Source organism: Bombina bombina, chromosome 5 (genome assembly GCF_027579735.1).
Source record: "Bombina bombina isolate aBomBom1 chromosome 5, aBomBom1.pri, whole genome shotgun sequence".
NCBI classification, from domain to species: domain Eukaryota; kingdom Metazoa; phylum Chordata; class Amphibia; order Anura; family Bombinatoridae; genus Bombina; species Bombina bombina.
Window position 1 is genome coordinate 897,555,396 of NC_069503.1, and position 12,226 is coordinate 897,567,621.

The following is a 12,226-nucleotide window of genomic DNA, read 5'->3' on the forward strand; positions in this document are numbered from 1 at the left end:
TAGGAATAAAAATACTTCTCAAGAGTGGCACACCTTGGCACACTTGCCCATGTTGGCTCATTAAATAATGCTTCCCCTTGACCTCCTTCCATACTGTCCACCACTAGTGCTATGGTCTAGAAAGAAAATATTTTTAGAATATTACCACTAGTTTGGGTGCAGGGTCTCAAAAGTGTTACCACCATGTCATAGGTTTTTACAGCAACACTAGTGATAATATAAATATGATACAGGTTTTACTTATACACAGTATATAATTTAAACTATCACAGTTTAGTTAACTTAGGTAGCAGAATTTATTAAATGATTAAAAATGTGTTAGAATGTAAATGAAAATGTTCTTTTTAGATTCCATAATTGTAACTAGATTTAGTACTGTATAGAATACTTTTTCATTCTGTAGATCCCATGCTTACTACGGTTCTATATTTTTTTTACTACTTTAGTTTATTAATGCAGTAAACTGATGTTTTTGTTATTGCTTTCAAATTCAACCACCGTTAAGTTTGCTCTCTCTTTATTTCTCTAGAAAATATGGGATGTATAAAATCAAAAAGTAAAGATGGAGGTCCTACACCTGGCACTGATATGAAGACCGCAAGAGTACGTAATACTGAAAGAACTATTTATGTCCCAGATCCAACGTCCAATAAACAGCAAAGGCCAGTAAGTAGATAGACAAGAGAAGAACACAGTAGAATGCCTTTGAACATCAATCCACTCATTCTATGAACCCATTAGTCTTCACATTAGATTTTCCCATACATATTACATAAATTATCATGAATTTGTTTCAGAGATACTTTGTGTCTGGTTTACAGTCATGGTGATTTTGCCCTACACTCACTCAACTTTCTATCACTCCCTTTCCTGAACAACTATTATTCACATATTTACACAGTATTTTAATGGGATAAGCTTAAGGGGACAGTCTAGTCAAAATTAAACTTTCATGATTCAGATAGGGCATACAATTTTAAACAACTTTCCAATTTACTTTTATCATAAAATTTGTACAGTATTGGGGTACTTTACAGTTGTAGGTGCAATAATTGAGTTATATAAAAGGGGAGGAATGCCCTGCCCTTGAGCACAATCCGTAGTAGTTCACTTTAAATACAAAGTGGACTACAGGTAGAGAGGCTCTCAAGCTTACAATCTAAAGGAGAGGGAATGGACACAGAAGAAAAGGAGAAGAGAAAACTGAGAGTGAGTAGTGATGTAAGCAAACAATAAGAAAAAAGTGTGTGGTGAGTGGGCAAATGAGGATTGGAAAAGAGTAACAGAATGTGGTTAAGTGTCAGTACAGAGGCTGTGAGAATGAAGTAGTGTTTCTATCCTGGATTATTAGTGACAGTATTCTTTGCTGCAAGCTAAACTTAGGTAGACTCAAACTGATTTCTAAGCTGTTAAAAACTGCCTCCTATCTCAGTGCATGTTGACGGTTTTACACAGTTAGACAGAGCTAGTTCATGTGTTTCATATAGATAACGTGCTCACTTCCATGGAGTTATTTAAGAGTCAGCACTGATTGGCTAAAATGCATGTCTGTCAAAGGACTGAGATAAGAGGGCAGTCTGCAGATGCTTAGATACAAGGTAATCAAACAGGTAAAAAGTGTATTAATATAACGGTGCTGGTTATGCAAAACTGGGGAATGGGTAATAAAGGGATTATCTATCTTATTAAAAAATAAAAAAAATCTGGAGTAGACTGTTCCTTTAAGTATATTTGTTTTAAACTCATCTCTGGATGAGTTTATCAAATTAATATTAATTTAGTTTTAAAACATGGAAAACTGATAATAGGCACCACAAACAGAGATGTATTTTTGTCATCTTACCAGACCTGCAGCCGGGGCTTTGTCGTCCATCTTTCAGACTTGCCTATTGTTTGTAATGTTATGATTTTAAAGTAGTATCTGGGAGGTGCTGCTGATTGTCTAACTACCATTTAATAAGAAAATGACATGTTTTGGTAAATACACTACTAATATATACTGTTAATCAATATTGCCTCTTCTTCTGCATGTGTTTTTAATGAAAAGTTTTGACTCCAGTGGCATTTTCTCTAATAATATGTTCATTAAAAGTATGCAGTGGAAATTTGCTTAAAAGGACACATAAGTTCAAATGTTCAGATGCATTAGAGCATTTTATTATTGCACCATTGCTTGTATATAACTATGTGTTTATATGGATTAGACACACAATAAAATTCAGCGCTAGAGAAACAATTCACTTCTGGGATATAGATGAACACACCTGGGGCTTGATGAGCTAAAACTCTCTGCTTTGGGGAGATTATCTAAAAGGTCTCACCAGTCCTGTGAGCTTTCTCAAACAAATTTATAAGGCACATTTTAGCTTGAGAGCTGATTATCTTACTATGCGGAGTTCTGGATATGAAGGAGAGACACCTTCATTACAGATTTTGCATGATGTTTCTCCATGCTGGAGCTTTTGATCAGTGGCCCAGGCCACTGATGAGAAAATGTCAAGAAGCATATGTGTGTTCCCACCAATCAGCATCTAAGTCCCAATGTTGCAGGCAGTTCTTTGGCTGTAATGATATAGTTTTAAGAGGGGGGTAGGGGAGAACTATGTTTTATTTTTATTTTATAGCTGCTAAACGACTCATGTCCATTCAGCAAGGTACAAGATCTGTTGCTCAGTATGCTATTGAGTTCCGTACGCTTGCTGCAGAGGTTGGTTGAAACAATGAAGCCCTTGTTGCCGCCTTCTTTCATGGGCTCTCTGATGCGATTAAAGACGAAGTTGCTGCTAGAGATTTACCAGAGGATCTCGAGGCATTGGTGTCTTTTTTGATCCTAATTGACATCAGACTCAGAGAGAGGCCCTCTTTCAAGGAGCGCTTGCGGAAGCCTCCTGTTCCGTTGTGTCCTACGTGTTCGTTCCCACCCATGCCTCCCTCTCCTCCCATGCCTCCTGGTCCCGAGTCACCAGGTACTGCTGAGCCGATGCAGTTGGTATTCACTCATCTCTCTGCGGCGGAGAGGGCCTTTAGGAGGAGGGAGGGGCTCTGCCTCTATTGTGGGTTACAGGGCCACCTTTTGAAGTCTTGTCCTACACTGCCGGGAAATTCTCACACCTAAGGTCCTGTTGGGGGCAGACCTTGGGTGGTTCATCCTCGTCCCCGGAACCGCTTAAGGAGAAACCTTTGGTCACAGTTGTTCTTTCCTGGGTGGACTCCTCCATAGTCACCCAGGCTCTTGTTGACTTCAGTGCTGCAGGCTATTTCATTGACAGTGCTTTTGTATCAAAGCACTCCATTCCTGTTTTGCCTTGGTCCGTTCCGCTTGCTATTGAGGCCATTGATGGCAGGCCCCTTCAGCCCGCACTCGTTACTCATGAAACTGCTCCGTTTTCCATGGCTGTTGGGGCTCTCCATTTTGAAATCCTCCAGTTCCAGGTGATAAACTCTCCGCATTTTCCGGTTGTTCTGGGTTATCCCTGGCTCCAAAAGCACAATCCCAGTCTCGACTGGCACAGGTCCAAAATTTTGTTGTGGTCCCCGCAATGTATTACCACTTGTCTTCGGAAACCAGTTAAAGTCTTGTGCACTTCTTCGGTATCTCAATTGCCAGAGGAGTACCGAGAGTTCCTAGACGTTTTTGACAAGGTGTGTGCCGGTACGTTGCCTTCTTACCGGTCTTACGATTGTGCCATAGACCTGCAACCCAGAACCATTCTTCCTCGGGGCCGGGTTTACCCTCTGTCTGTTGCAGAGAATTGTGCTATGGAGGAGTATGTTGCTGATGCTCTGTTGTGGGGGATCATCCGCAAATCCTGCTCTCCTGCAGGGGCTGGCTTCTTCTTTGTGAAGAAAAAGGGTTGCAAGTTAAGACCATTTATCGATTATAGGGGTCTTAATCGTCTTACCATTAAGAATGCTTACCCTATTCCGCTCATTACGGAACTCTTTGACCGCCTCAAGGTAGCTACGGTCTTTACTAAACTTGATTTGAGAAGAGCGTACAATCTCGTTAGGATCAAGGAGGGCCATGAATGGAAAACAGCGTTTAGCACCAGGAGCGGGCATTATGAGTATCTTGTAATGCCCTTTGGCCTATGTAATGCTCCTGCTGTTTTCCAGGAAAGAGAATGATCCACTCCATTGGTCACCTACTGCGATTAAGGCCTTTGATAGTCTTAAGACTGCCTTTGCTGAAGCTCCAGTTCTGGCCCATTCTAACCCTGTCCTGCCTTTCGTTCTTGAGGTCGATGCATCTGAGACTGGAGTAGGTGCCCTCTTGTCTCAACGTCCTACGCCTGCCGGTTTCTTGCATCCATGTGGTTTCTTCTGTAAGAAATTGTCTCCAGCGGAGTGCAATTATGAAATTGGCGACAGGGAATTACTGGCCATAATTTTGGCACTCAAGGAATGGAGGCATCTTCTCGAGCGTCCTTGGACACATCTTTCCATGGACTTCATTGTCGAGCTACCTGTTTCCAAAGGCAATACTGTTATCCTTATGGTGGTTGACCGTTTTTCTAAAATGTCACATTGCATTCCCTTGATGAAGTTGCCTACCTATCTAATCAAGCTCTAGAACAGTTCCTCCGTTGCTATGTCTCAGATCACCACAATAATTGGTCTGAACTGTTACCTTGGGCAGAGTTTGCTCATAATAGTGCTATTAATGCTTCCTCCAAGTTATCCCCGTTCATGGCGAATTATGGGTTCAACCATCCTTGTTGCCCGATTCATTCATGTCTCAGGGTATTCCGGCTTTGGAGGAGCATCTCTGGCAACTCCATTTCACGTGGGTGCAGATTCAGGATTGCCTTCATCGTTCTATGCAGTGCCAAAAGTTCCAGGCTGATCGTAGGCGTCTGCCCGTGCCTTCCTACCAGGTTGGTGAGAGAGTTTGGCTGTCCTCCCGCAACTTGAACCTTAATGTGCCTTCCAATAAACTGGCTCCCCGTTACGTTGGTCCTTTTCGAATACTCTGACGGGTCAATCCTGTGGCCTACGCTCTTGACCTTCCTCCTGCAATGCGCATCTCCAATGTTTTTCATGTCTCCCTCTTGAAACCATTGGTTTGTAATCGGTTTACCACTGTGTTTCCTCGCCCCCATCCTATCTTTGTTGACAACCATGAGGAGTATGAGGTCAGCAGCATTATTGACTCCCGTATGTCTAGGGGCCGTGTACAGTATTTTGTTCACTGGAGGGGCTACGGTCCGGAGGAGCGTTCTTGGATTCCTTCCTCTGATGTTCATGCTCCCGCCCTCCTCCGTGCCTTCCATGCCCCTTTCCCCAATAAGCCTTGTGTCCTCCCGCGGGGCAGGGGTCATTGATGGGAGGGTACTGTCAGGGTTTTTTCACTGTTTTGTTTGCCATGTGCTGCTGGCAGCCATTTTACTCACCTCTCTTGCTGACTATGGTGCATTGTGGGGGATGCTGCTAATTTCCTGCACTTCCTTTTATGGCCAGACTGGTGTGCTTTGCCTTTACGTTTTCTCAAACCTGTTTGTGAGAGTTCCTGTGTATTACCTGGCTGTCTGACGTCCTTCCTGGTTCCTGATCCCTGGTTTGTTCCTGACTGCTGTTTTCCTTGTTCCTGATTCCAGCTCGTCTGACTATTCGCTTTGGCTCCTGACTCTGCTCGTCTGACTACCAGCCCTGGTTTTGACTCCTGGCTTGTTATTTGACTTGTGGACTTTTTATTATTTTTTTGTCATTAATAAAGGTGTGATTATTTTTGCACTTCTCGTCTCAGTCTGATTCCTGGCACCCTGACACCCATCTAGCGTCTTTAAAAAAAATAAAATCTGACTGTCCGGTTACGTAATCCGCACCAGCCAAACCTAATTATACTACAATCCTATGTAAGTAAACTATATGACTTGCATTTTTCAACCATAATGACTTCATACTCCTGGAAACCTTTTACACCCATTATGAATCTATCTGCTAGTGTGCTCCTTCATTGCTGCAGCAACTTCAGTAACCAGGAAGTGACCTATTGTTTCCAACTGATCTAAGATATTCTTATTTCACCTGATATATATTACCTTTTATTTTTTTATAACTTCCTTGTAAGGCTTCCATATGCATTCTTTCCTTTGAGAAGAGTTTATCAGAAGTCTGCAAGAACTGTGAAAGTGATTTGTTAAACCCCAAATGTTTCTTTAATGATTCAGATAGAACATACAATTTTAAACAACTTTCCAATTTACTTCTATAATCAGATTTTCTTAGTTTTCTTGTTATCCTTTGTTTAAAAACATGGATGTAAGCGCAGGAGTGTGCATTTGTCTGCAACACTATATAAAAGCAGTTTTGCGGTAATCTTATACATTAGCGAGAGCACTAGAAGGCAGCACTATTTCCTGATTTAGTAATTATTCAAGCATGTACACGCTACCTACCTAGGTATCTCTTCAACAAATAATAAGATGAGAACAAACATGAGAAAGCAAATTTGATAATAGAAGTAATTTGGGGGAAAAAATTGTATTCTCTATCTGAATAATGAAAGAAAAATGTCTGTTTTTTATGTCTCTTTCTTTCATGTAATTAGCAAGAGTCCATGAGCTAGTGACATATGGGATATACATTCCTACCAGGAGGGGCAAAGTCTCCCAAACCTCAAAATGCCCACAAATACACCCCTCACCACACCCTCAAATCAGTTTTACAAACTTTGCCTCCCATGGAGGTGGTGAAGTAAGTTTGTGCTAGATTCTTCGTTGATATGCGCTCCGCAGCAGGTTGGAGCCCGGTTTTCCTCTCAGCGTGCAGTGAATGTCAGAGGGATGTGAGGAGAGTATTGCCTATTTGAATTCAATGATCTCCTTCTACGGGGTCTATTTCATAGGTTCTCTGTTATCGGTCATAGAGATTCATCTCTTACCTCCCTTTTCAGATCGACGATATACTCTTATATATACCATTACCTCTATTGATTCTCGTTTCAGTACTGGTTTGGCTTTCTACTACATGTAGATGAGTGTCCTGGGGTAAGTAAGTCTTATTTTCTGTGACACTCTAAGCTATGGTTGGGCACTTTTATATAAAGTTCTAAATATATGTGTTCAAACATTTATTTGCCTTGACTCAGGATGTTCAACGTTCCTTATTTCAGACAGTCAGTTTCATATTTGGGATAATGCATATGAATAAATCATTTTTTCTTACCTTATCAATTTGACTTTTTCCCTGTGGGCTGTTAGGCTCGCGGGGGCTGAAAATGCTTCATTTTATTGCGTCATTCTTGGCGCTGACTTTTTTGGCGCAAATTTTTTTTCTGTTTCCGGCGTCATACGTGTTGCCGGAAGTTGCGTCATTTTTTACGTTTTTTTGCGCCAAAGGTGTCGGCGTTCTGGATGTGGCGTCATTTTGGCGCCAAAAGCATTTAGGCGCCAAATAATGTGGGCGTCTTTTTTTGGCGCTAAAAAAATATGGGCGTCACTATTGTCTCCACATTATTTAAGTCTCATTATTTTGTGCTTCTGGTTGCTAGAAGCTTGTTCTATGGCATTTTTTTCCCATTCCTGAAACTGTCATTTAAGGAATTTGATCAATTTTGCTTTATATGTTGTTTTTTTCTATTACATATTGCAAGATGTCCCACGTTGAAGCTGAGTCAGAAGATACTTCTGGAAAATCCGTGCCTGGTGCTGGAGCTACCAAAGCTAAGTGTATCTGCTGTAAACTTTTGGTATCTGTTCCTCCAGCTGTTGTTTGTACTGTTTGTCATGACAAACTTGCTAATGCAGATAATATTTCCTTTAGTACTGTTACATTACCTGTTGCTGTTCCGTCAACATCTAATACTCAGAGTGTTCCTGATAACATAAGAGATTTTGTTTCTAAATCCATTAAGAAGGCTATGTCTGTTATTCCTCCTTCTAGTAAACGTAAAAGGTCTTTTAAAACTTCTCATTTTTCAGATGAATTTTTAAATGAACATCATCATTCTGATACTGATATTGGTTCTTCTGATTCAGAGGATTCTGTCTCAGAGGTTGATGCTGATAAATCTTCATATTTATTTAAAATGGAATTTATTCGTTCTTTACTTAAAGAAGTCCTAATTGCATTAGAAATTGAGGATTCTAGTCCTCTTGATACTAAATCTAAACGTTTAGATAAGGTTTTTAAATCTCCTGTAGTTATTCCAGAAGTTTTTCCTGTCCCTGGTGCTATTTCTGAAGTAATTTCCAGGGAATGGAATAATTTGGGTAATTCTTTTACTCCTTCTAAACATTTTAAGCAATTATATCCTGTGCCATCTGACAGATAAGAATTTTGGGACAAAATCCCTAAGGTTGATGGGGCTGTCTCTACTCTTCTCTTGTGAGTCTCCTTTTCTGATTTTTCATCAGGATAAGGCGGTGTTGCGAACTTCTTTTAAATTTTTACCTAAGGTTGTGAATTCTAACAACATTAGTAGAGAAATTGTGGTTCCTTCATTGTGTCCTAATCCTAAGAATTCTAAGGAGAGATCATTGCATTCTTTGGATGTTGTTAGAGCTTTGAAATATTATGTTGAAGCTACTAAGAATTTCCGAAAGACTTCTAGTCTATTTGTTATCTTTTCCGGTTCTAGGAAAGGTCAGAAGGCCTCTGCCATTTCTTTGGCATCTTGGTTGAAATCTTTAATTCATCATGCTTATGTCGAGTCGGGTAAAACTCCGCCTCAAAGGATTACAGCTCATTCTACTAGGTCAGTTTCTACTTCCTGGGCGTTTAGGAATGAAGCTTCGGTTGATCAGATTTGCAAAGCAGCAACTTGGTCTTCTTTGCATACTTTTACTAAATTCTACCATTTTGATGTGTTTTCTTCTTCTGAAGCTGTTTTTGGTAGAAAAGTACTTCAGGCAGCTGTTTCAGTTTGAATCTTCTGCTTATAATTTAAACTTTATTTTGGGTGTGGATTATTTTTCAGCGGAATTGGCTGTCTTTATTTTATCCCTCCCTCTCTAGTGACTCTTGCATGGAAAGATCCACATCTTGGGTAGTCATTATCCCATACGTCACTAGCTCATGGACTCTTGCTAATTACATGAAAGAAAACATAATTTATGTAAGAACTTACCTGATAAATTCATTTCTTTCATATTAGCAAGAGTCCATGAGGCACACCCTTTTTTGTGGTGGTTATGATTTTTTTGTATAAAGCACAATTATTCCAATTCCTTATTTTTTATGCTTTCGCACTTTTTTCTTATCACCCCACTTCTTGGCTATTCGTTGAACTGATTTGTGGGTGTGGTGAGGGGTGTATTTGTGGGCATTTTGAGGTTTGGGAGACTTTGCCCCTCCTGGTAGGAATGTATATCCCATACGTCACTAGCTCATGGACTCTTGCTAATATGAAAGAAATGAATTTATCAGGTAAGTTCTTACATAAATTATGTTTTAACCCCGTATCCTAAAATGACGTAGATCTACATCATGCAGTATGAAGCTTATCTTACCGCATAAAGTAGATCTACATTGCAGTATTAGGAAGCTCCAGCAGAGCTGCTGTTCCTGAGCTGCAGGCTTCTCTATTCATATGGTAATGGTGCACAATCCGTGCTCTGTTACCATATAAAGGCAGATGCCAGATCATTACAGACAGTGACACTCTGTGTGTCACCGTCTGTAACGATCAACTGCTTGTGATGGCGGAGGTGTAGTAGGGATGGCGGAAGGCTGGTGAGCAGCACAGAGGCGGAGGGGGGGGGAGTCGGAGGGGCCCTATACTGCAGACACATTTTTTGATAGGAAAGGGAGGGATAGGAAGCTACATTATGACAAAATAGGAATTGGAAGGAGGAGCGGCACCCTAACTAATGATCGTGGCAAGGGGGGAGGTAGGGGGATTCACTACACTACAGACAAAACCAGAAATTAATAAATAAAATAATTTAAAAAAATCATATAAACTGGGTACTTGTAGACAGCTGCCAGTACGTAAGATGGCTGCCACTAGTAGGAGGGGGAGTGTTAAAGATCTATTTGGGGAGATAAGGGAGGCGGAATCACTACACTGCAGAAAAAAAAGTCTTTAACTGCATACTGACAGACTGTCTGCCAGTACTAAAGATTGTGGGGGGCGAGGGAGGGAAGAGAGCTGTTTGGAAGGGATCAGGCAGGGATCAAGGAGTGGGAGGTGTCCGGTGGGAGGGTAATCTACTCTGCATTAAAAATTAACCTTACAAGCTAACTGATGAACTATTTCACTGCCAGGAATTTCAAACAAGGTGTGCAGCTGAAATTAGTGTCATTCTAATTGCCAAAAACAATTGCAAAGCCGTGCATGTCTGCTATTTCTGAGCAAAGGGGATCCCAGAGAAGCTTTTACAACCGATTGTCATATGACTGCAGTAGTTGTGTGTAAATAATTTCAGTGCGAAACCCAAAGTTTGCGAAAAATGTAACAACTTTTTTTTTTTTTTTATATGATTGTATCTGGCAGCCAAATAGTGGCATCAAATATACCAAAATGAGCCTAGATCAATACCATGGGTATACTTCGCAGGTACTTTGGCCATGTTTTTCTCTGAAATTCCCAGTAGTAAAGGGGTTAATCTATGGTCATTATTAGAAAACTCAACTGCATTATTTGAGCAGATGTGATTTATTTTTGAATACTGACCTGAAAAGTTAAAATACCAGTGTGTTCGTTCAGTAGTTTCTGTTGCACATTTGAACTTGATTGTTTTATTGAATGTTACAGGGCATTTCCTTATAGTTATTTAATAAGACACGTGAACACAAAGTGCACTTTTTTTTATTAAAAGAAACTACATGTTAACAGAAAAACATTGACACATTTAACAGCCACAGAAAAATATTTCCTTTTAGCACCTTAAATAATGGTTCCTCTTTTAATTAGAAATCTATTTAACAGCGTGGAATAGTTATCTGTAGAATCTGCTGCCACAAACTGCTGCCAAAATGTAACTGCTCTTAATGTAAATCATCTTCTTTCCAATTAAACGGACATTAAAGGGATATTAAACCCAAAATGTTCTTTTGTGATTCAGGCAGAGCATACAATTTTAGAAACGTTTCCAATTTACTTAAAAGGGACCTGAAACCCAATTTTTTTTCTTTCATGATTTAGAAACGTGTACTTTTAAACAACTTTCCAATTTACTTCTATTGTCTTATTTGATTTATTCTCGTAATAATATCCTCTGTTGAAAAGCATGTCTAAATATGCTCAGTAGCTGCTGATTGGTGGCTGCACATAGATACCTCGTGTAATTGGCTCACCAATATGCATTGTTATTTTTTTTTAACAAAGGATATCTAAAGAATTAAGCAAATTAGATAAAAGTCATATGGAATGTTGTGTAAAATGGTATTCTCTATCTGAATCATGAAAGAAAAAATGTTGGTTTTCTGTCCCTTTTAAATATCAAATGTGCTTTGTTCCCTTGTTATCCTTTCTTGAAGTGATACCTAAGTAGGTGTGTGGAGCATTACATGGCAGGAAAAAGTGCTGCCATCTAGTGCTCTTGCAAATGGATACAATTCTTGCAAAACTGATACCTTATAGTGCTCCAGACACGTGCACACTCCTGAGCTTCTGTCCCTGCTTTTCAATAAAAGATACCAAGAGCACAAAGAAAATTTGATAATAGAAGTTTGTTTGGTTTTATGTCAGTTTAAACAAGCCATGGTTTTGTGTAAAACTATACCTGTTCCATGCTCTCTAGGAAGCCAACAAGCAGATTTTATAAGCGGCCAATCAAATATCAGATTTAGGCAATTTGCAACATTTACAAACTTTACTTTCTTTCATGTAATTAGCAAGAGTCCATGAGCTAGTGACGTATGGGATATACATTCCTACCAGGAGGGGCAAAGTTTCCCAAACCTCAAAATGCCTATAAATACACCCCTCACCACACCCACAATTCAGTTTTACAAACTTTGCCTCCTATGGAGGTGGTGAAGTAAGTTTGTGCTAGATTCTACGTTGATATGCGCTCCGCAGCAGGTTGGAGCCCGGTTTTCCTCTCAGCGTGCAGTGAATGTCAGAGGGATGTGAAGAGAGTATTGCCTGTTTGAATTCAATGATCTCCTTCTACGGGGTCTATTTCATAGGTTCTCTGTTATCGGTCGTAGAGATTCATCTCTTACCTCCCTTTTCAGATCGACGATATACTCTTATATATATACCATTACCTCTGCTGATTTTCGTTTCAGTACTGGTTTGGCTTTCTACAAACATGTAGATGAGTGTCCTGGGGTA

At 40.1% G+C, this 12,226-nt stretch overlaps 1 protein-coding gene across 2 annotated transcripts in view; it reads left to right on the forward strand.

The window, feature by feature from the left end:
• Nucleotides 1–12,226, forward strand: part of LYN (LYN proto-oncogene, Src family tyrosine kinase) — a 266,541-nt gene that overhangs the window by 90,816 nt on the left and 163,499 nt on the right. The window contains exon 2 of one of the 2 annotated variants that reach the window (XM_053715051.1): nt 530–603. In XM_053715051.1, coding sequence (XP_053571026.1) covers nt 535–603 — 69 coding nt within the window. In that variant the 5' untranslated portion in view covers nt 530–534. Of the gene's footprint in view, nt 1–529; nt 667–12,226 lie in introns of both variants that reach the window. The other variant, XM_053715050.1, reaches the window with a different exon arrangement.